Source organism: Mustela lutreola, chromosome 18 (genome assembly GCF_030435805.1).
Source record: "Mustela lutreola isolate mMusLut2 chromosome 18, mMusLut2.pri, whole genome shotgun sequence".
Taxonomy (NCBI): domain Eukaryota; kingdom Metazoa; phylum Chordata; class Mammalia; order Carnivora; family Mustelidae; genus Mustela; species Mustela lutreola.
The window spans coordinates 25,067,685-25,093,527 of NC_081307.1; the positions used below are offsets into that span (position 1 = coordinate 25,067,685).

General features: G+C 35.4%; 2 protein-coding genes across 2 annotated transcripts in view; one reads left to right on the forward strand and one right to left on the reverse strand.

The window, feature by feature from the left end:
• Positions 1-25,843, reverse strand: part of DUSP4 (dual specificity phosphatase 4) — a 277,349-nt gene that overhangs the window by 140,064 nt on the left and 111,442 nt on the right. The gene's annotated exons all lie outside the window — the stretch shown is intronic.
• The window catches only part of TNKS (tankyrase), a 209,908-nt gene that overhangs the window by 96,969 nt on the left and 87,096 nt on the right, over positions 1-25,843 (forward strand). Inside the window, exons 4-5 of the mRNA XM_059156236.1 lie at positions 15,277-15,313; positions 16,073-16,148. Coding sequence (XP_059012219.1) covers positions 15,277-15,313; positions 16,073-16,148 — 113 coding nt within the window. The remainder of the gene's footprint in view (positions 1-15,276; positions 15,314-16,072; positions 16,149-25,843) is intronic.

Genomic DNA, 25,843 nt, shown 5'->3' on the forward strand with positions numbered 1-25,843 from the left:
TGCATTTACAAGAAAAATAAAATGTTAATTCTTACGCAGTTGAAAGGAAGTATGAGTGCAGTTCCTCAGAATTTCATCAGTTTTTCTTTCAAAATATACAAATGTTTTTATTGGTACAGATTGTTTTTTATGCCATTGCAAACTTAACCAAAGAGGAGAGTAGCTATTGTTTTTAGATACTCAGCATATATCTTCTCTAAACAGCTTATTCTCCAAAAGAAGGTCATGCCAGGTAGAATTTTATTTCTTGGTTTATAGTCTCTAGGTGTTAAATTGGAGCCTTATTGAAAAAATATTTTATTCCCAGCAACTCGTAGGGAATACCTTAAAAGTAGAATGTGCTTTCCATTCAGAGAGGAGCAGTAGTCGAGAAGCAGCATTCATCGTGGCTAAAAACTCTCCATCCACTGCACACTTGTTGTGGGAGGCACAATAGTGGCATCCCAGAGATGTCCGCACGCTCTTGCCCGGAACTTGTCAGTGTCACTGCTTGCTGTAAAAAGGACTTTGCAGATGTGGTTGTTAAGGATCTTCACATGGGGAAATTATTTCAAGTTATCTGAAGGAGGTCCAGCAGTCATCAGGGTCTCTGTAGAAAGGAAAGAAGTCCAGTCAGAGAAAGACGTGTGACATGGAAACGGAGGCTGCAGCGACGTGGGGCCACAAGCCAAGGCATGTGCACAGCCTCCAGAAGGAACGCAGCCCTGCTCGTCCAGTTCAAACTTCTGACTTCCACAATTGGAAGAGACTAAATTCGTGTTTTAAAACAGTAAGTTTCTAGGAATTTGTCACCACGACAAAGGGAAACTAAGATAATTTGCTCTGTGACCTTCTACTTCTCCATTTCCTCACGTGTAAAATGGAAGTCAGCATGGAAGCAGAACAGTATTTGGGGATTCAATGAGTTCCTTAAAGGAAAGTGCCTGTCAGACAATAAGGTCTGTCATTTTATGTATGGACTGAACTTAGAGACTCAAGGGTAGATCTAATGAAGAGCAGCCTGCAGAATGCATGCATGTATAGTTTAAGTCTAAATTTATTGTAATTAGCAAGTATACAGCTGTAACATAGACGTCATGCATATACATATATCATCATGGATCTGTAAGGGACCTAACAGCTCAGCCAATCTACTCCATTACTCCATCCGGATTCTGTACTGTATGCCCATGTGACATTGCTATACTATATCCCTGTGAGCTCTCTAACATCATTAGTCCGTTGTTGAAGAACTTCAATGGTTAGAAATATTTCTCCCATTTATTAAGCCACAAATGCACTAACAACTTTTTGGAACTATATTATCTATGGCTTTGCATTTTTCTTTCTAAGAGCTCCTCTGAAATACACTGCCAGAGGACACGTCCTCTACCTATAACCACCACCAAACCCTACCATCTCATTTTCTATACTGGGGGTTAAGTAGCAGCCACTCCCACCGTTTTTATTCTGCCAATACAGAGTAAGTTTCCATTTTCTTTTTTTCTAAAATGTCACATTGATTCATTGAGTTTCCTATCAAACCAGCTTTAGAGTGGTTGAATCTGGGCTAGTCATAAGTCAATTTTTAAGTATTTCTTAACTTGTATATGAACAGTCAACTTTCTTCCTTCCCTCTTTCCTTCCTTCCTTCCCTTTTTTTTTTTTTTTTTTGTTTTTTGTTTTGTTTTGTTTTGTTCTACTAGCAGGACATTGTCTTTATCCTTGTTATTCATGTAGCGCTCACCACCAGTTGCCATCATTTTGTATCCTAAGCTCAGGTTCCTCAAGACCAGATTTTGTTCTTTCATGTTATCTAGATAGCCTTTTTCCCCCCCCAAAGCTCCTTTTATGTTTCAAGTAGAAATGATGAATTTATCAAGTCACTTGGTCCCTTGCCCAGAAGTTGAGTGTCACTAGGCATGGTCTGTATTTCTTTTGGTAAGATTGTTGATCTCTGTAAGATTCGGGAAAAGTGGTGAGTAGTGTGTTGGACACATTATCTGATCATACTCTCAGTCACTCCTTGGCACGTGCATTTGTGTGAGGTGCCCTTGTAAAAAGCTTGTGCTGCCTCTTACGGGTCATTAGCCATCGCCGGTCTATTTCTCTGCATACTCTAGTATGTGACAGGGATTCTTCAGTCCTTGGTTTCTGTGACTGTTCACCTACTAAGAAAAGCCTCACTTCTGCATTATCTGGTCATTAATGTTCAATGCTCTGTATCTTTTACTCACTTCTGAGTTTTTAGCTTTCTCAGAGTGTTATCTCCGAAACTTCATTCTTGGTTTCTTCGCCCTTCCCAAACTTTGGCCCCTCCTCCTACTTTTACTACTGTCCTTTCTTCTCTCCTATTTCTTCCTTCTTCTACCTCCCCTTCCCTTTCTTGCTCGCCTACCCATCCCTCCACCCCTGCCAAACAAATGTCCGGAAGTCATGCTCTGAATCAGAAGTTCCTTACATCCAGGAGAACTGTTCTTACCTCAGAATTTGCCCCAACATTAGTGACAGTGTTTACTGAGTTTAGTAATCTTCCAGCCCATGATAGTTTTAGATGTTAACTGTCTAAGACAGTAGCTACTGGCCACAGGTAGCTATTGAACACATGAAATGGGCCTTGGTTCACATGGTAAAATGGTAATATTTCAGATTTATTGGGTAAAATAAATGTATTATTAAAATTAGTGTCTTCAATTTTTTTTAAAGATTTTATTTATTTATTTGATAGAGATCACAAATAGTTAGAGAGGCAGGCGGAGAGAGAAGAGAAAGCAGGCTCCTCTCTGAGCAGAGAGCCCGATGCAGGTTCAATCCCAGGACCTTGAGACCATGACCTGAGCCGAAAGCAGGGGCTTTAACCCACTGAGCCACCCAGGTGCCCCTTCTCTTCACTTTTTTTAAACATGGTTCCTAGAAAATTTTAAGTTACATATGTGCCTTGAATTATATTTGTACTAGATTGCATTTTTAGACACTCTAAATTAAGGAGATTCATTAACATGAAGAAAAAGAGAAAAATACATTATACATTAAAAATAATAAAATGCATAGCATCCTGGAGCCATTTTGGATAGGTACACCTATCCCTGCATATCTCAACTGGCCCAGAGGGCACTGCTGGATTGTTGCACAATCTGGCCGAGGTTGATAATAATTGGCCCTGATTTGTCAAGAAAGATTAAATTATGTTTGGAATAAGCCACTTTTGAATGCATACAAGTGTATAATATATTTCATAAAGAAATTCCATCAAGAGTAGAGGGATTATACTTCTAAATTAGCAGTTATGTTGAAAACTTGGTTATCTGGAGTGATTTAGTTTTCGAGTGTTCCAAGAGAGTTAATTTTTATGGTAGCAGGTTTATAATAAGGCTGAGTGACAATTTTTATATGAGAGTAGTTGACAAATTCATGGGAAAATAAGACCACCAAAAGAATGGAAATACCAAAATATTCAAAAACATTTTGTTTCTTCAGAAATGTTTAATATTTGATGTGAAGTATTGTATTTATATTAAAAGCATTATTTCAAAAGAATTTTTGTGAACCAGTATGTAGATTTGATGTCATCATTCAAGTGATTTTATGTCCTACCTGCAATATTTGTCTTTGATCATCTGTGTTTAGAAATGGTGAGGAGCATTTCTTACCGGCAAATTCTACAGTGAAGTTATTGATCATTCAAAACTAAAACTTAACCTTGGAAAAACAAACTAATGTTAGTTACCATACGTGTCTGAACTTCGTGGCAATGTTGTTTGTAGGAAGTGTTGTCTATCACAGGTTAATCTAAGCAGCTTTCTAAAAAAATAAGAAACAAGGAACTTCTGAACAATTATGTTCCAAAGAGATATCCATCACTGAAAATTATATAAATCTAATTTCTTCCCTCTAAGAAATAATAATTAGGCAGACAAATTTACATTGTACATACAGAAAACAAAGAATATTGCCTCAAATTTCATTGTTACTAATACAAGATTGTCTTAGACATGTTTCTGGTAAAAATTTTGCTTTCCTTATTTAAAGTAAGGAATTAGATGATAAAACTGATGCTAAGAGATGGGGTTTAGTATATTTCAGATAAGAAAATGAAATGTACAGTTGACATGTGGTTGATATAAACTCCACATAGGAGAATGTATCCCAATAAGATAATTTTAAGATTATCTGAAATTGAATATCTATTTCTCTTTTCTGCTACTTCAAGTAAAATTATTTCTCTGACCTATTTAGACAGACCTGAAACAGTTTCCAAAAGCAAAATGCTACAAAATAGTGTTTCCCAAAAACGCAGGTATATCCTCTTCATTTCCTCAACCTTTCAAAGTCGTCTTTTCCTATTTTTCTGAAGTAAACATTCTCCTACATTGCCTTCTCAACTAAACAAAATAAGGAAAGTAGATAAAAGTACAAGAGGTTAGTTGAAACTGGAAGTAGTCAGAGTAGTACAATAGCCCATTGTATTAACTTTATAAAAAATGATTAAGTAATTAAATGAATAGTCTAATCTATATTAGATTTTTTTTTTTTTTTTGAGGCTAATATTATGCTTAGGGAAAGGACAAACTGATTTTCTAGGCATTATATCTCAATAGCTCTCTTTTATGGTCTTTCAGATGCAGTATTTTTCAAAACTACTTCTCTTAGAGAACATTATCTTTAATATGTCTGAAATGCTTCCTAGCTGAACTGTGAACCCTCAATGTCTGTCTTGAAATGGGCTGTACAAGAATGAAAGGCTGTTCAATTTTAACAACTAAGTTAATAATTAAATAAACTGGCCATATTATTGAAATAGGTTATTCTAACTTAATAGGCATTTCTCAGTATATAAAGTCTGAATCTAGAGTAATATATTCATTAAATACAAACTGAAACAACAAAGTGCTTCTGTGGTTGTGCTCAGCAAGATTATTGGACCAAGTGTTAATCTAAGACCAAGATATAAATATTTAAAATTTTACTATTTATAGCTATGTAACATGACATTCGTAGTCACCCAATAAAGCTAACACATCAAGTAGCAAGCCCTGCTTCATTGTGATCCACGGTGCCTTCTCTCCTCTTGATGTTCTTTCCATTCTGTTGCCACCATTTATGTTCTTTTTCTTCCCGCCATCCACCTGCGGCAGCCCCGTAACTAATCCCCAGTGTCTCCAGGTCTTAATTCAGTGAGTTATCAGGTTAAGTTCAGCTTTAATTAGCCTACTCTCATGCTCAAAAAAGGAAAAGAATAACTCCCTTGTCCTGTGCCTTACAAAATAATGTTCAATTCTGCAACATAATATTTCTAGATTCAAAAAAAAGATCAAATTTATTCTTTTGAAATATTATTCAGTGTCCTCCATTCCTTCACAATATATTTTACATTGGTCACTCTTCCCCAAGTAGACCTTCACTTTTTCTAACTTCTTTGCTCATGTAGATAATTATCCAATCTTCAGTCCATTTCCACGTGTTAAAAATCCTGCCCAGAGATGTATGGGCTAAGCTCATACGTGATTTGACTTCATGCAGTCACTCCATATCATTCCAATTAAAAATACCACCAAAGGGCAGAGATTACGGTCCTAGTTTTGTCACTACATAGTTTTAAAATTGGTGGTCTTAAAGGAATCATGTGTAAAATAGGGATATCAAACCATTTATCTTGCCACGCCTGTTTTGAGATTATTATTTAGAATCAATGAACACAAACCAGAGGTTCTTAATGTGTGGTAACTATGAATCCAAGAAGCCTATAAAAACTAAACAAAGATTTGAGTTTGTGTTCAAATGACAAGGTATTTTTCTCTCTAAGGAAGAGGTCTAAAGTGGCTTTCTTTAGCTCGTTAAGATTGTCCATGATCAACAAAATGTTAGTGTAACTATCATTACCCTGATCTGAGTCTTTTATTTACATAGACATACCTAGACGCACACAGTATCTCTCTCAGTGACACTGGTAGATGTCTAAAAGCTTCAAAACCATAGTGCTTAGCTCTGTTATCTCCTAAGAGTGGTCCTCAGCCACTTTTCCTCAACACATCTGACCAGTAATGTTCACACGGGTGATACACTTCCAGCAAGAGTAATTCTGCCCTGCTGCCCACTAAATGACTGAGATATTCTGGGGGTTTGGTGCCATTCCTGGTGTTGTGGCTTTAAATTTATCACTTTCTTTCCTTCTGATTCAAGATTCAGTACACAATATGTTATTAGCGGCTATATTGTGATTGGCATATTGTAGATATTGAATACATATTTGTTAAATGAATAAAGAAAGGATGTTATTCAATGGAGAACTAATACATGAATGGCAATTTTTGAAAAAAGAACAAGAATTTGAATGAGAAGGATTATGCCTAGGATAATACCATTAATCAGACTTCACTAAAGTTAATTAACCTTGAATAAGAGATTAAATGATACTTTTGGGAAAATGCAAGAAAAATAGTAAGTTAAGCATTTGTAGTTAAAGAAGTAAATCACAATTGATTGGTACTTCTTGAGAAGACCCACAATTGTAAACAAGGTTACTACATCTTTTAGAGACTTTGTAAATGAAGGACAAAATACATTATACTAAAAATATAAATGCAATCATACAGAATAATTACAGTGAAGACAAGACAGTTCTCAAATCATTCAAAAGGTAGTCACTTGTACTTCTACATTAGCCTTTGTGGTTTTTGTTTGTTTGTTTTGTTTTGTTTTTGTTTTTGTTTTTTAGTCCCTTATACTTGCTGTAAGCAGCGAGGGTTGGACAGTCCCCAAATAGGTGTCTCACAAAAATCCAGGCCCTCAGTAGGCTGCTGCATTGAGGGTCCAGGCTTCCTGAGAAGAGTAAGGACTGTAGGAAAATAATTTTTTTTTCACAGATAACAGTATGATTCCTATAAATCAAAATATACTTTGTTCATATATTCTCATAGCTCTGGGATTGCAGGTACTACGTAGCAACACTTTCTTGAATGAAGAGATGAAATTTCAGTATTTTTCCTGTTGAGAAATACACAAAAGCACCAGTGAGAAGCGAAGAACTAACTAAAAGTTGTGCAAATTGGTTCAGTTTAGGTGAATTGCCAGTACAAGAAGAGGGGCTGGGATTTCTAGCTGTGAGGTTGTGGCAGTACTGTCTTATTTCTCATTTGTCAACTTTTTCTATTTTGTTCTTGTTTTTTGATATTGTTCTATTTTGATACTGTTCTACTTTGATAGGTGACATATCTGTACTCCAGAATTAAGAATTTTTCAAGTTTTTAAAAAGGCATAATGGGCAGTTTCTTAAGCAATTGAAACATATACTTATTGTACAACTCAGCACTCCCACTCCTACGTGTTTACCCAAGGAAATGAAGACATGTACATTTGTCCTTGCAAAACTGAATGTTTATAGTAACTTTATTCAGAATCACCAAAAACTAGAAACGACCCACATTGTTCAGCTAGTGAATGGGTAAGTAAATTCAGAAGCGTTCATATAATGGAATACTACTTAACAGTCAAAAAGAACAAATATTTGTATGTCCAATGACTTGAATAAGCAATTATACTAAGTAAGAGAATCCATATTCAAAAGTTTACATATTCTGTGATTCCATTTATATGACATTCTAAAGAAAAAGTAAAACTATAGGGACAGAAATCAGATCAGTGGTTGCCATGGAAGGGGGTTGGATAGGAGATTGATTGTAGAGGGACCTGAGGAAACTTTTTGGATGATGGAAATGTTTTGTATCTTGAGGTAGTGGCCACTCAGCTGTATAAGTTTGTCAGAATTCACAGAACATAACATCTAAAAAAGGGTGAATTCTATTGTATGTAAATTACATATCAGTAAGCAAATAAAGTAAGACGCTGTACATCAACTATATCTTATAAAACATCCCAGTACAGTCTGGTCCTGCACCTTGTAATCAAACATTAATATTTTTGCAATGAAATCTATGATAGCTGTGTATACTAAGTTGGTTGAATTTGCTGCCAAATGAATTTGTGGAGCTTTTTGTATTTGGGATTTGCAAATAAATTTTGGATGGGTGACTATGGAAAAAGCGCCACTGGTGTAGAAACAAAGAATATGAATCTGTTGGCCTGTTTTGGATCAAATATGGATTTCACTTTACCAAACCACTTTTTCGGAATAGGCATTATGATAGTGAAAAGATCAATGTCCCATGTCTCCCCATTTCACTCAGTTCTCCCTTCTTGTCTTCTTTTTGATGTATCAAAAGGTCTTTTCCTCTACAGCGTAATCTAAAAGGTCATTTTCTTTGTAAGTACAGGTGCACTTTACAGAATGTCTCATTGGTTAATAAAGTCCTGTAGGAACACTTTTCTTGGCTTTTAATATCCAGTCTTTTAGAGGATATATATATATATATATATATATATATATATTCATACACACACATATATACACACACACACATATATATGTGAGATATATATATATATATATATATATATATATATATATATCTTATAATGCTTTGGGGGGACCAGTGTATATTTAATGTATATTTATATTTATGTCCCAAATCTTAGTATTTACATTTTTGAAAGAACAGCAACATAAGGAATAGGGCAGAGGGCAATAGGGGAAGGGAGGGAAACTGAATGGGAAGAAATCAAAGAGGGAAAAACCATATGAGACTCTTGACTCTGGGGGAAATAAACAGGGTTGCAGAAAGGGAAGTGGGTGGGGATGGGGTAACCAGGTGATGGGCATTAAGGAGGGCATGTGATGTGATGAGTCCTGGGTGTTATATGCAACTAATGAATCGTTGAACATTATATCAAAAACTAATGATGTACTATTCATTGGATAATTGAATTTAAATTAGGAAAAAGATTTAACACTCATTCTAAAATGTAAAAACAAAAACAGCAACAAAAGTCCAGTGAAAAGTCTTGTTGCATGCCAAATACAATTGACAGAATGTCAGAAACAGGTTTAAATCATTTGAAACTGCAGAGAGTCCATAAATGGAACATGTATCTTAGATGTTGCTGGGGCTAACTAAGCAAGGTCATATTACTGCATACAAAGAAACTAGTTGTTAACAGTTCTGTTATTTATTGATTGCACTACATGTTTTGTTTTTGTTTTTGTTTGTTTTTTTGCAGAGCCTTTGTTATGTTTGAATGTTATGTCTTTGTTATGTTTGAATGTTATGTCTTTGGAATGTTTTAAGACACTGGTTATTTTGTGTTGACATGTAACCTGTTTTTATATTTTAATCAATATAGTTGTATTTGGGGCGCCTGGGTGGCTCAGTGGGTTAAGCCGCTGCCTTCGGCTCAGGTCATGATCTCAGAGTCCTGGGATCGAGTCCCGCATCGGGCTCTCTGCTTGGCAGAGAGCCTGCTTCCCTCTCTCTCTCTCTCTCTGGATGCCTCTCCGTCTACTTGTGATTTCTCTCTGTCAAATTAATAAATAAAATCTTTTAAAAATATATATATATATAGTTGTATTTGAGGGTCTTTTTCTTAAAGTTAAGAAATATACAAATCACCACTTTCTTCTGAAAGAACTGTTTTTATTTAGCTTCTAGTTGGGGTGTTTCCCCAAATTTACAATTAGCTAAGTAAAAAGTATAAGTTGAACAAAATTGCTTTACTGCTTTCTCTGTAATTCCAAGGTGTAGTATGTTTTATAATAGTTTAGTAGAGATTTTGTACCCCAGATAATTTCATGTTTTCCTTAAAGTTTGTTTAGAGCAACGTTAAAATTGTCATAGAAAAAGATATGAGCAAAAAGAAAAAAAGATCTGAGCAATATTGAGAATCAAATATAGGATGAGAATTTTAGAGCTGAAACCAGAGATGATTTAACCCTTCACCCTCTCTTTCCAGATGACAATAAATTGGAAGGTCCCGGAAGATAAAGTACTTTCCTGAGGTCACACAAGTAAATTGATGGTAGAGCTAGAATTCACTCCAGATCTTTTATCATACAGTTCAGTGTTCTCACCTGTATTTCATGCTGATGAAGAAGTTGTTTGGTACTTAATAGGAGACACAAAGTTTATACAGTTTTGGCGGTGACAACTTTAAGAAAAATATGGAAAGTAGTTTATTAAAGTAAAAGAGGACTTCTTTTCTGTTTTTTTTAGGATGACTTTTTAAATAGTCAATAAAAACACTAACGTAGCATGGTCCAAAAGAAGTTCGAACAATTCTAACGTTCTTCCTGCGCTGCCTACTATAGTAGACAATAACCCCACGTGCTTATTGAAAACTTGAAATAAGACTAGTGCAACTGAGGAGCAGTGTTTTTATTTTTTTATAATGTTAATGTACGTAAAAGTAAACAGCAATGTGAGAGTGCTGGGTATTATATTGGACAGCAGAGCTTCGAGGTTATGTGGTATTATAGCACAGGCCATGTTTAATGGTAGCTAATATTGGCTAATTGAAAAGGTCAGTTGTAGGAGGCAAAAGAAGAAAAGGATCTCCATTAGGAAAATACTCTGTTCAAGCGTAGAATTTGAAAACCCCCAATGATTCTGTGTTTAGAATGGTTGTGGAGTGTTTAGTTTGACCATGATTCTGGACTTAAGTATGGACTTTGAATGCAGCATCAAAATGAGTGGAAGACTGGAAGATTCAGATGCAGGAGGAAGGCATTGAGAACTCTGATAACTTTGTAATTTTTCCCCAGTTGTCCTAAAAATATTTATGAAAGATTTCAGAAAAAAAATAAATTCAAGAATTCCTGGAGTTTATTATAGGAGAATAGCAACCTGTCTGAAAATTGCTTTTGGTGGAAGACCTATAGCTTTAGCTTCTTGAAATTAGATTATTTCCTGGTGTGGTAGTGAAATTCCTTCCATAACAACGTAGTCGGTTCTAAATTTTCAAATCTACTAGTGAAAATACAGTGGTGTTTGTCACCTAAATTAATATTTTATTTCCCATATAGGCTGTCAGGTAAGCTACAAGATCTGTTCATCTCTTACATTTTCTGGTACCTTGATGAGGAAATATCTCTGTGAGAATTATCAATTCATGGTACTGTTTAGCACTCAGCTATGTAAGGGTCCCTAAACCTGATAACTGAGATGATTGATTAAAGTCTTTACATAGCTCTTCCCTTGAGATATCTAAAGCAGGAGGAATTAAAGCATGCTATAGGAAATGCCAAATGTATTGATCATTTGAATAGACCCAGAATGAATTTTTCTCTTCTCCTCCCTTGGTCCACATTGTTAAAACAAACTAAAAGCTTAAGCCCTTTATACATTTTTTTGGTTCTTGTTTTACAAGCTCATATGAAAGTTTAAATGCTTTAAAATGTTTTGTTGGAAATATTTAGCTTATGTAATATAAAGAAGTTATATTAGTTTAAAGCTGGTCATTGTTGTTTTTAAAATTGCTTTATCTCTATGTTTTTGTTACTCTCTTATTTATATCTGTCTTTTAGAATTCAAATCTGGTTGGTTGTGTTCACATATTAGCCTTTTTTAGGGCCTGACAGATCATGAATAATGCTCAGTAAACCTGTAAACAATTCATTTAACTGCTTCAGTGTCAGTTTCATTAACTGAAATGAATATGTCGCAGATGATCCCTTAGGAGAATGATTCTGAAATTGGAGGTGAGGTGACAGAAGAAAGGTAACTTTCCAATTATATTCCCCTCATTGCATCTAAGAAAATGTTACTATAGGCATGTATTGCCCATGGCTTCAAAGTAGAGAAAAATCATAATCCTTTTTGAGTCTCTCATTGCTCTAAGATTTTATGATTCTGTATTCATAATATTTTCATGCTGTTTCACCTCAACAAAACCAAAGGACTCAGTTTTACAAAACTAAGGCTACTTTGATCCTGTCATTTGCAGAAGAAGGAGGCAAAAGCACTTTAAAATGTTGAAATTAAGTTGTCAATAATTATGGCTCCTCTATTGATGTAAGTCTTCTTCATTTTTATTCAAAAAGTGATTTCACCTTCACACTAGGTAAAAAGAGAAGTTTTTTCCTAACTACCTCAGAAAAATGGAGAGGGGAGTTTCATTTTTAACCATTATATTTTTAACCTTTTTTTAAAGCTTTGGGATAGCATACCTCCTTAACACATTGACTCAAACCTCCCCCTGTGTGTGTGTGTGTGTGTGTGTTTATTCTTACATATATCCTGTCACTAGTTTACTAATAAAAAAGCAATTCAGACTTTGAAAAGTAAACTTTGTGCCTTGCTTTTTTTTTTAAGCCCACATATTTTATTCTAATCAAAGAAAAATAGAGGCCATTTATTTTCAGCATTCCTGGCTGCTATTATTTTGACTATAATTACCTAGTTTCCTTTCTGGCTGATCTATTGCTAGCCTTTATCTGGATGTTATTAAAGAATATAAATGCTCCATCGAGCATTGTAGTCTCAGCCAGAATATTTTCAGAGTTGCAGCTAAAATGAAACAGAACTAGTGGTTTGGCTGTTAAGTAAGTAGCTCAGATTTGTTGTCGGCATATACAAGGGACTCTAATTCACTGTTGGTTGTTCCTGAGATGTAGCATTTGAAAAATAGCTTCGACTGTTTATGGATTATGGTCCTTGGGCACCAGATAGTGGATGCTGGAATGTATTGCAGAAAAGCTGATTAAAGTACTAGAGTCTCTAACAGTAAAAGTAGAAAGTCATTTGTAATACCTGTGCCTGACTGTCGGATGTGCTTAAATATTTTCCTTTAGAAAGCTTTCGTTTATTTTCATCTTACTCATGCAGGAATAACATTTTTCTAAAAATGTGCCTTTTGGAGAAAACATCCATAAGCTGTACTTGATGAGAAGTGTATGTAGGTAGACTGATTTGAACTTGGAACATCCCAAGTACTTTGCAGTTTTATTTTCTACCTTATTAGAGTCCTGTTTCGCTGTGAGTCACATTTCAGTAGTAGGTACTTCTGTTCCCAGTTTTAATGTGTTGTGACTGTTAACCAGGGAATCTATACTTACCTCAAAATATAAACCATGTCAGAATTCATTGTCTCTCCCCACCCCCTCCTTACCTCTTGGGCCACTCTTTTCTCCCCAACCGCATTCACTGAAGTAGAGTATAATTACAGAACTTAACAGGCCTTTAAATATACTTTGCTCTCCCCTTGTTAAGGTGTTTCAATTACTTCTTCATGGGTTTTGAAATAAAGTTCAAACTTGCTTAGAGAGCCATTCATGATCTATTCCTGCTCTGTCTCAGGCTTGCTCACCCATTCCCCTGCGGTGTGTGGGTTCAGGTTTGCGGAACTACTGTTTTGTCCTTATTTCTTTTCCTTTGCTTGGTTGCTTCTCCTTCACCCTTTTCACCTGAGCATCACCTCGCATTTCCCCTCAAACCTTCGTTGAACCACAATTACCCTGTCTCTAACGAAAATCTCAGTTAGAGTAGGCTTTAAGCTCTTTATAGCGTTTCATAAGATCTTTTCAGACTCTACCAGAATCATGTGTTCATCTGTCTCACTTAATAGGCGATTATTCCTAGAGTTCCGAGATGATAGTGTCTTCTGTGTTTTTGAGTCCGGCATATATACCTTTCAAATAAATGTTTGTTGACGGACTGACTGAATGACTTCTACAGATAGTTTCATAATTTGACTAACTTTGCTCCTGATTCTTAAGGCATCTCAGGGTATGAGTTAGCCATTTTCCTCATAAGAAGCATTTTAAATGGACTCACTAACTCCCGTATTGCCACCTAAAATATATAGTTAAGGTAGGTCTTTGGCTTTGGGAAGGCAAGAATCTTATTGGCCGGGACGTAAAGTAATAGAAGTCTTAAAACTCAATCAGTTAAAGAATGTGGATTGAATACATTATTTGGGAAATTGGAAAGACCAACTCCATGATCATGATCTGTGTATATTGTTGAATCTATGACTTTAGTGTTATATAAAATTCCCTTAGGAGAGAATAGATATTTAATAACTTTTTCCTTATTTGAAAATAACTGTGTACAGTTTTGAGATTTTAATGTGATCTTAATCTGAGAAACAAGACAAACTTTAAAAGAATATTTGCTAATGGTGGGTCATAGAATTTAAACATGGGCTCGGTTGTCCTTAGGTGACTTTATAGTATTTGCATCAATATTCTGCATTCTGTAATGAAATAGAAATAAAATGCAAAGAAATCCATATTTATGTGATAAGACTTCTAAAATAATTTAAGCTTAATTCTTAATAGAATAACATTTTCATTTAATCTAAAATTTCATTTCTTAAATATATGCTTAATATTTGCTTTCATGTAATTGTTTGCTTAGACATTTTGTATAATTATTTTTATCATTATATAGCCAACTGAGTCAGCATATCACAGCTGAATCATAGTCCTGGCTGTTCTTTTTATTTATTGAATGAGCAAACACTGTTTTATTAAAATTCCTTGTCCTTCAATTGAGCTTGCAAAAGAAGCTTATTCGTTAGATCTTGAATACTCTAAGAAATGCGTATCAAAGGTTTTAGATTATATACCTCGTTTCAGCCTGTGATGTTTTAAAAAAGAGAAGGAAGAAAAATTACCCACATCTCAGTAGTTCTCTATCTGCTTATTCTCAGAGACCCTAGCCTCGTTTTTTAAAAATAATTTTCAGGTTTCTTGTTTGTTAAGATTTTGTCTTGAATTTGTATAAAGTGTGAAGCCTGCAGCATGTTAGAATATTACTGTCATTTAAGAATGTATTCACTGTTTTGGTTTTTGGAGCGCTGCCTCCAAGAGGTTCATAGCATTTGGTACGGAGTTCACGTATTTCTAGTCTACAGACCTACCCTAGTGAGGCAAAAGCTTCATGATGCTGATACATTTTTTCTATTGCTGTAATGCTCAGCAGCGGTAATTAATTTTTTTTTAAAACTTTCCATGTCATTACCAATAAAACTGAGGTTTTTTTGAAGCCTAGTAATTTGTACCTTTAAAGAGCCACATTATTTTGCTTTTGTCTCAGAATGTATTATGCTTCACAAGTATACTGTGACAGCCTGAATAGGAAAGGGGGGAGGGGACATTGTCTTCAGCTGGCATGCTGTTATCAGAGGGAATGTGTTTCTGGACACGAGATTTAGCATTCATTGGTTGTCTGAAGAAAGCTATTTCATCTGAGGATTGGACAAGAAGCTGCGTCAATTTGCTGCCCGTCTCCAAGGCACTGGTGATGCTGCCTTCACAAGCTGGCTAACGTCACGGCTCCATCACCCAGCGGGGTGTGGACTCTCTTTTTCTGTTCTTCTCTATTTAATTCTGTATTTGCTGCCTACTGCATTTCTTAATCTGTCTTCTGCCAAATGCTAACAGCATGATATTTTGCAATCATCTAGGTGAATACAAGAAAGACGAACTCCTAGAAGCTGCTAGGTAAGTGATTCCATTCATTTTAAGTGAGTATAATGCATGTAAGGGAGAAAAAGGGGAGGGCAGGTGGAGGACTATAAAAATTATAACGTGTTATTGTCTTGCTTGGATTTTACGTGATAATGCGGATAAGACCTCATACTCAGTCTCTCTATACTTTATTTTACATGATTAGTGTCTTAAATGATAGAGTTTTTCAACATGGTAAAGATTATAAGGTTGATTTTATTTGAAACATTTCTTAGGGTACCTGCAGATCTGAGTTGCCCAGCTTTTCGGATGATCTTCTTGGAGCATTTAAATACCTATCTCTTCATTTTCCTCTGAAATTTTTTCTAGCAAAGCTTGAATGGGGGGCATAAAGTAAATATTAAAATTTTCATCCATTTTCTTTTGTTCTTGGTCATTTTTATTTTAATTTGTTAGCTCTTTTCATCATTTTGTATGTATTTTTAAGTCCAGTGTTTTAGATCACTTATGAGAATAAAGTTTGTTTGTAATTAAGGTGACTTGATGCAGATAAATAAAACAAATAAAAATGTAGAAAGCTATATTACCCAAGATGTACCACTGTATGATGATTAATGGGAATTAATTAGGAATATATTAATTTAATTGAATATACCAAAAGAGATTCATTGAGAGCCATATATAAGAAATCAAAGCAAAGCCATATTATTTTCCACTCTTCTGAAAAATAACTATAAATATTCGTAAGAAGCTCTATAATCTTATAGGCATTGACTCACTACCTTTTTACAGGAGCGGTAATGAAGAAAAACTAATGGCTTTACTGACTCCTCTCAATGTGAATTGCCATGCAAGTGATGGGCGAAAGGTAAGTTATTTAAAATATAATATCCTCCTTTGACAATTTCTTCTTGTTTTATACTGAAAATATTTGAAGTTGGCATATATATATGTGTCTGTACACATATGTATATATCCTGTATAACTGTATTTTTACTGGCATCTTTTGACCATAAAATGAAATGCTGCTGTATCTGTTATTGGCAGTTGTGACATATTCATAGAGCTGGTGAAGCATGGATTTTAAGCCTTTTCTCTTAAATGTCAGACACTGGAAGTTGTTTGTTAAATGGAACTGCAGCTTTGTCGGTGATTAAAATTATGACATGTATTATTTTCTGTGTACGATTGTGGCAATTAGAAATATTTGTTTATGTCCTGTTTTTACCCGGCTTTGTTAGGGTATTTGCATTTTTTATTTCCTTTTTGGCAGAGGGAGATTTGTTTGCTAGACACCAACAGTTTTTACCATTTAGAGCTGAGAAAATGCCAACAATTTTTTAGATAAGTAACAGTTCAGCTTTTTTGTTTATTGTTTCTTTAATTGGCTAAGTTTTTATCACGCTATATTGAAAAAAATAGGTTAAAGAGGAAATATTCTGCATTAAACTACAGTTGTTATAAATGTAAGGTGTATGTATAAAACGTACAGCTGGCATCTTCGTGATATGCTTTGTATTTGTGCTGTTTATTGGCTAAAATGTAACCCTTCACGGCCTCCGATAATTGACTGCAAAGTTTTGCAGTAATTTACCTGATAGCTACTGAAAAACAAAGCACTCTGTGCTGTAAAGTCTTTTAAAAAATGACAGCTCCTATCTTATTGTTTAAGGATAGATTTTGTATTTCAAAAGCATAAAATATTTGTAGAGTCACATCATAAATATTGAGGAAAATCATTTTGTGTCTAGCCTTTAAAGAATTAGTTTCTTTGAAATTATTTATAGTAAAAAGGTCCTCTGGAAAATGTCAGGATGGATGGTACACCCCTTAGATATAATGTCTTTAAGTGTGTCCATGCTCTTTTCCCATTGTAATGAAACCCATTTAAAAATGGCAAAGAATTGAATCCTCCCCCCAAATACATGTTATTTGTTATTATAGCTGGCTCATATATCGTGAAATATCACGTGGCCTAGTGAGCATGCAGTTTCTCTGGATAATTTAAGGGAAAGACTTCTACTTTAATGGAAGGTTAAATTATATATATTTCAGGCTATGAACTAGCAAAGATTTACTCAGTATTATTGATGACTTTTGAGAGATGTTGTTAAGTGATAACTGCTCATTTTTTTCCTTTAATTTGGAAGTTGCTGTGGGGATTTTAACATTCTTGAGTTACTGTGAGCTCCAGATTTTGTTTGGATCCTCTCAGTAGATAAAGTAACTTTTATCACAGTGCAGAAAAGGGCCTTCTTAACTATAGTAAGCGTAGCTATATCTTTATATGGAGCTTATCTAGAGCCCAGCCGACTTCAGGTTTTCTTAGTCATTTTAATATTACAGAATTTTTGTGCTATTACTGTAGCAGGAGTCGATTTCCATCCCAGATTCATTCTCCCATTCTCGCCCTTAGACCTTGCCAGCCCCACTTGTAGCTCAGGAAATCGTAATAATTAAGGGGCATGAACACTGATAATTAACAAATTACCTCTTCTCCCTGCCTCATCCCCATGTAACTATATAGAACTCCTTGATTTTTCCTTCTCCCCTAAAGAGGATGTATCTCTCCCCTCATTCCTTTAGCTGGAACAGTGTATTCCGTACCCAAATTCCTATGGCTCCTTTTCTGTATTACTCTATGGCATTTACCACAGAAATTTTTCCTCTATTCATCCATTTGCTCTTTGTATTTTGCACTGGACCAAGCCCGGCGCCTTGCAGTTGGCAGAAATCTTAGGATATGAATATGCTCCCTAATAAACAGAATTTTATCCTCCGAGTGTAAAATCATCTGTGCTCTTTTCCCTTTAGAAAATTAACTCTGAAGTATGTGAATGGGAGATTTTATATTTTCTGTTATTATATGTTATTACTAGTATTATTTTATTCATTTATTTTTGAGTTATTACACAGTGGAGGAAAATTATATATTTTAATGTATAGGACATTTTTAAGAACATTTCATAAATTAATATGCTATAGGATTCATAATATATGAATAATGCAATAATTCTCCAAAATGTGTTCCTATACTTTTTTAGATTATTAATTTGCTCAAATTAAATAGAAAAAGGAAACGAGACGTAAGCATTTATTACGTTTTGGTTCTATGCATATAACATAAAAAATCATTCACAATTGTGCATCGGTACGCAAAATGCAAATAAAATTTTATAATTAAAATCGAATTGCGTTCATATTTAGATATTACCTTTGTTTATGGCACAGAGTAATTCTTATTAAATGTGCCAGCTACAGTAAAGCCACAAAGTGGTACATATTCTGGATGCTAATGGAGATTGGGATAAGATCCCTTAGTTATGACAGTATCTTTTGTTTTCTTGCTTTTGGTGTCAAGGATATGTGTAAGCAAATCTAGCTGTGAAATTACACGTCTGTCTTATGTATTTAGTATTTTTTCAGGCCATTTGCATGTGTTTAGGAAGTGAGATTGTATATTAACAAGAGAATAAAGCTACTTTACAAATATAGTAAGTTATGTATATAAGGTTTTATTTCTTAAATTTGCATTTTAGAATGCAGTGCAGAATCAAACTTATTCTTAGAGGGTTTCTAAATGACTGTGTTAATGCTTTAGTGAGTCCTTGCCTATCTCTGTTTTTACTATGATTCCTGGTTTATAAATTAAAAAGCACATGGAAATGTCAATTTCGTAATATTTTTAGAGAGAACTGTTCCTTATAGTTAACTAGTAGGTGCAGAATTTGCCTTAATACATGTCGGGGTTTTAGGCTGCAGCATTCCTTTTCAATGCAATATGTGGGATTATACAATGACAATGTAACTTTTAAATAGTCTCTTAATTCTATACTGTGATGTGGTGATTATCTAATTAGGTAATATATGAGTGGTTAATGTTTTTATTTCCCATAGACATTTGTTTTTCTAACCTGTAGAATTCTGAAAATAGTGAAGTACCAATAAGGTTTTAAGTAATTTACATTGTTATTTATGCTTTTATTTTACATGTAAATCAAAGTGGAGCTTGGCTACTTGAGAAATTTCCAGTTGTTTTTTACCCCGAAAAGCAAAGACAAAATTTTGTTACAATATTTTGTTCTAAAATGCCACTTTTGTACACTTATATACACATTTAAATGATGGCCACTTTAGAAACATGGGGCATAGATAGAATTTATTCTTCAATCACCTGCCCATTATGATTAGACATAACATTTTATGGTTCCTTATTTTGAATTGGAGTGAAATGCAACTAGATCTTTTGAACAGATTGTTCCCTTTCTAGAATTCTTTTTTTTCTATATTTTCAAACATTTATTCTTCCTTTAAAGTGTTTTCTGTCAAGATCAGATGTTTTATTAGCAACCAGCCAAATTAATTGTTTGATATGTAACTTTAAGGTGATAGGGGTTTCTTGTTTTTCAGTATTAATTTTCATAAGGATATCTTTATACACTGAACAAAAAAATTCTTCAGTACATCTCAAATTATTCTACTACTCAGCCCTCTTCAGAGTTCTTTCTGGTCCCTCTTGTGTGATTTCCCTTTCTTGGCTGCCTTTATCCCCTTCCAAAATGAATGTCCTACATCTATCCCCTCCTTATAACAAGGGACTAGATTGGAGCTGGGTATTACTGATGCGTAATACTTTGCATGCGTGTACTGTGCCTATCATTATGATTGTCAACAAATAATGAAAGTAACGAATATTTGTTGGTAACTTATTTTTAGGAAGTATTCAGTGTAATTTCTGGTGTTTTAGGTTTCTTTCAGCTCCTTTCACTCATTCAGCCAGCACTCAGGTACAGTGTATAGGTCACTGTGCTAAGTGTTATGGGAGATAAATATGTGTTTAATGGTATCGATTCACAAGAAGCTCAGTGCGAGATTGAATGATTAAGACATTTTCCTGTACATTGAAGGTAATGCTCTAAAAAAAAGTATGATTCCTTTTGCTGTCATACAATTATAAAGTGTAGATTTAAGGTGGGTTTTTTGTTATTGTTTTTTGTTTTCATTTTTGTTTTGTTTTGTTTTGGTTTTGGTCCCTTTATTTTAAAGCATTAGTATTTGGACATGGATGCTCTTCTCTAAGAAACCACAAATTTAGATGAATGGGCAGTTGGAGGAGCATGATTTAAACTCAGAAACATTCACTAAAGGGTATCTTTAAATGTCAGATTTCCGCTGTGTAAATGTTTGCTTCCATAAAACAGTTAATAATGAATAAGATTCTGGAAACAGAAAACTAAAGTGTTTGAAAACTATTTTTTAATGGAGATCAGGTAGAAATAAAGTAGAATTTAGTGCCACCCGTTGAAGATACCATAAAAGAATTATTTAGTTGAAAGATCAAACAGACTCAGAGGTTAGACATACTGGGTTCTATTCTCTGCTGTTCCACTTTCCAAGTGTGTGGCCATGGCTCTGCAGTTTTTAGTGCATTCATTTGTAAATGGACATAATCATACTCCTTCCACAAGGTAGTTGAGAGGGTAAAGTGAAATAATGTGGTTAATGTAAACCATTGTAGCACGTGGTAGAACCTCAGTAAATTAAAATTCAACTCCTTTGGTACATGTATTTGAAGCTTTGGGGCATATTAGAATGGACATATGTATAGTTTTGAGTACTCCAGCATTCCCCCACTTTGCCATGGAAATTGTCTTTCAGTCACATATCATTTGGATAAATGTATGTTACCAGGTAGTCTACAAAGCATGTAATTGAATTCTTTCGGAGCTTGGTGTTCACCACCCTCCCAAAACATCACTTTTAATAAATAAATTTGTTTATATTAACAGTTTATAAATTCAGAAATGTGTTTTTGAGATATCTATAACCATTTGAGCCTATATTTATTAAAAATTAATACCTGGCTGAAAATAATACCACAGTTTTCATTTCAATTCCATAAATGAATCCAATAAACAATATAAGATTAATGAGCTTTCTTTTGCATTTATATTTGAATTTTAGGGTTATATATGTTTGTTGTATTGTAATATAGAATTTCTCAGTATTCCTGGTTAACAGCTCCCTCCCTCAGTGTCAGTCTCCACCAAAAATCATGTTTGACCAGGTTTTAACAGCCATTGTATGGTAGATTGTTACTTTGAAGACTTCTCAAAGGAAACCATGCCTCTCATTATTTTATGCTTTGGTCTTGTTCCTTCCCTACATTGACTTTGAGCTAAGCATAGGACTGGTTTGATGAATAAAGTAAAGCAGAAGTGGTGTTGTGCCACTTTTGGGACTAGCCCTTGAATTGGTCTGGCAGTGGCCAGCCAGTTCAGGGCTTCTGGAATGCTCTCAGCTGCCACGCCATAAGGCAGCCCATGCAGCCACGTGGACACCTCTACCCGGGGACCTGCCTGAGCTCAGCTAAGTCTCTGTGTGACTCTTTGTCCATGCATCCCAGACACTAGCCTCAGTCATTCCCAGGTTAGCCTCTGGGTGACATCAGCCATCCCTAGCACCCTAGCCCATACTGCATAGAGTAGAAGAGCCAGTCAGGTAAGCCACTAGTTGGGGGTGTTTTGCTATCTAGTACAGGATCATTGAAATGCCCATACTGTAAGTGAATATGACTCAACACTTATTATCTTTTGGGCGGGAAAGATTGCAACTTTTCTCAAGTGGATTACTGAAAAGGGCTCTTTCAGAGCTGTGAGGAAGAGTTAGTGAAGATTTAAAGATAAATCTCCAAATACATTTATTTCCTTAGATATGTTTAATTATTTTGAATTTATATCTTACATTTTCATATTATTTTCCCTCTTGGAATGCAAAAATTAATTTCACATGCATGTGCATTTCTTGAGGGGGGGGGTGCTCATAGTATTATGGGGAAAAGCAGGAATTTAAAGCTAGAAGACCAAGTTTTAAATTAAAATTATTACTAGGCAAGTTTTGTCATATCTCTGGGTTGTCATTTTTTTTTTTTAAAGATCCCTCCCTCCCTTCCTTCTTTCCTTCCTACTTTCCTTTCTTTCTGGGAAAGAGCATGAGCCAGGGGTAGGGCAGAGGGAGAGGGAGGGAGAGAATCTCAAGCAGACTCTGTGCTGACAGCGGATCCCAACTCAGGGCTCAATTTCATGACCCTGAGATCATGACCTGAGTTAGAATCAAGAATCGGACACTCAACCGACCTAGCCACCCAAGCGCCCCTGAATTCTCCATTTTTTAGCCTACACATTGAAGAATTTGGCCATATGACCTCTCAAATACCTTTAACACCAATATTTTAAGATTGTAATATATTACTTATTTAAGATTGTAATATATTACTTATTTCTCGCTAGAGTTAGTAGCAATTACCAGTCATACAGAATTAGATTATGTGAGGATGTATGGAGTCACACCAGATAAGACACTCCTGGAATCTGGAATAAAATTTACCTAGAGCCTTATTTTCCTTTAAGAAAGTGTTAGCGTTACCTGAGGGCCCATGCCTGGCACTCTGTAGCCTTTCGTGGCCTTTATCATCGTCCTCTGATCTTGGCATAACTTGGTGGATGAAAAGTCATACCATTTTTTAAATTTCCAACTTTTATGGATGTTACTTGGGATTACAGGAAGGTCAAAATGTCATAAGTTTGCATTAGGGAACTCTTCAAGTACTTTATGTTTAATTATATATCTAATCTAATCGCTTCTTTAAAATACATCTTGCTGAGCAGTGCATGCCTTACTATAATGCAGAAATCCCTTAGAGCAAGTTTTCTTGCCTACTTATGATGGAATATATTGTATAAAATCTCTATGCTTGTGTATATTCGTTTTGTAACAATAAGGGCTTGAAAATGTCTTTTTTATTTTTCATTAGGGAATCGCTTCTTCTAAAACAGTCTCTATTTTGTCAAGCATGACATTTCTACTGGTGAGGGTAATTAGTACTCATGCCAACTGTGCTCTCTTTCTCTCTTTGAGAAACGAATTTTTAGTAGAAAGGGACCTGTGTTAAAAAGCAGGTGGTAGGGGTGCCTGGGTGGCTCGGTGGGTCGGGGCCTCTGCCTTCAGCTCGGTTTGATATCCCAGGGTCCTGGGATCGAGCCCCACATCGGGCTCTCTGCTCAGCGGGGAGCCTGCTTCCTTCTCTCACTGCTTGCTTCTCTGCCTATTTGTGATCTGTCAAAAACAAACAAACAAACAAACAAACAACAAAAAAAACCTTTAAAAGGCAGGTGGTAAAACAGGAGTTCACTTTAGCTCTGCTTAGCCACCGTCCTCCTAACTTTGGTTTCTCCTACACCCATATCCAAAAAACATGTTTCCTGCAGTTGTCAACATTAGACTAGTTACTAGTTGAGGGATAGAAAAGGAGTGAGTACTCAATCATTTTGCTGTGAGTATGATACATTACTAAAATTTGATTTAGAAGCCTGGTTACAAAAGTGACACTTAAATGTCTTCTTTTAAAATGGCAAGAATCTAAGTTCAAAGTGCTCTTTCTGCCTCTACAAGTGAACCAAACTTTATAGGGTACAGTAGATCTCAGCTGCAACATTCACTTGGAAACATCTATGTAGCCGAGTGGCAAGGGCGGTGGGTGTGGAAGTAACACACACAATAGCTCCAGTGGTTTTGATGATGTCCAAGTTCTGTGATTGAGTGGGATGGTGGGCGGTGTTAGGAACATATTTTTATGTTATCAGTTACTACCTGAAGAAGATACTTAAAAATATCCCTATAATGATTATGATTTGATACGATATCTTTCGTTTAAACTGTTGGGTTAACATCAGTTAATAGTAGAGTATTACCTTTAGGTAAGGGTGAACCTTAGTGGGTGAAAGGCTTGCTTAGGGACAAAGACAAGTCAGATTTTAAAAATTTCTGGCCTGATGAGAAGCAACAAAAAGGGAAGAGTTAATAAAAGACTTAAGAATTGTGAGATTGGGGCGCCTGGGTGGCTCAGTGGATTGAGCCTCTGCCTTAGGCTCGGGTCGTGATCCCAGGGTCCTGGGATTGAGCCCCATATTGGGCTCTCTGCTAGGCAAGGAGCCTGCTTCCCCATTCCCCTCCATGCTGCTCTGCCTACTTGTGATTTCTCTGTCAAATAAATAAATAAAATCTTTTTTTAAAAAAAGAATTTTTAGATTATATGTAGCTTTGAATGAGCATTATTAGGATCTGTGGTCTGACTATAATACAAAAGCAATATAAATTGTTAATTTCTTAATTAATTTTGTACAGTTACCTGATATCCCAGCTCAGGTTGCCATACCATAGACCGGGTGGCATAAAAAACAGAAATTTATTTCTCAGTTCTGGAGGCTGGGAAGTCCAACATCAAGGTTTCAGGATGGTCACTGTCTCATGAGGGGCTCTTCTAGCTTGTGGAGAGCCCCCTTCTTGCTGAGAGAGAAAGCAAGCTCTTGGGTATCTGTTCTTTATAAGGGCACTAACCCCATTATGAGGACTGTACTTCATGACCTTATCCAACCCTACCTACCTCCTTAAGGTCCTGTTTCCAAGTACCACCACATTAGGGTTTGGGCTTCAATATATGAATTTGCCGGGGTGGGTGTGGGCACAAAACACTCAGTCAATAACACCGGGTTATTTTCATATCACTACCTTTTTAAAAAATATTAATTTCCTAATAATTGACCAGGAAGCGTGCTTCCCTTCCCCCCCATACATATTCATCCATTTACTTACTTGCTCAATTAAATTAGAATTATAAAGGAAAATATCTAAAAACATCAAGAATCCCCATAATATTCCTTTTTTTAAAAGATTGCTTTCTGTGACTAGTAAGAAAATGCCTTACTCTGCTAAGAATAGTGTCAACAGTAAAACTTCAAAAACAACACTATGAATACCATGTGTAATTATTTGAAATGCATATTTGGATAGCCGAATTAGGAAATTTGAAAATAGACAAACTCTACATATAAAATGTTTCCTATATTGATTTATCTTTTGTGAAGATAGTAGCATGATAATACCCTACTCTGAGACCATAAAAATGCCCACTAAAAGTAATCTAATTTCAGAGAGGACTCAGTACCTCTTAGGATTGGGGAAGGGGCTATGGGCAGGGAACAGAACTAGAGCTCTTTGCTCTTGGCTAGTTTCAGCTGCCAGATTCACATACACACGCTCAGAAACAACAAGGACTTTATCACTGAAGGAACTTTGAGGTGACAGCCTATCTCCCAAGTCCTAGAGCTCTTAACAACATTAAAATCAGCTACAGGACTTTCTCCCTTGCACAGTTAAAATGACTATTTAAGGATCTAACGCAGAATGAGTCCCTTATAAATAATCTTTAGATGCCAATCAATGTACCTTGTGTCCTGTTTCAAGAATAAGTCAGCTCTCTATTGAATGTAAGTTAGAATCTTTGATGTTTAGATTTTGAAACCCGAGACTGCGAATATTAATTATAAAAAGAATTCAGGCAAGGTTTGAGTAGTGTGAAAACTTTTCTGCATAAGGGATAAAGCATCAGGTTAGTATCAGGCACGAAACCTGGTTTCCATAAAGTCTGCCAGCTGTTTCTCATTAAATAATGCAAAATTAATGTTGCACCTTCTGAGAGTGCTAAGCATTCTTTCTTTTTCCCTT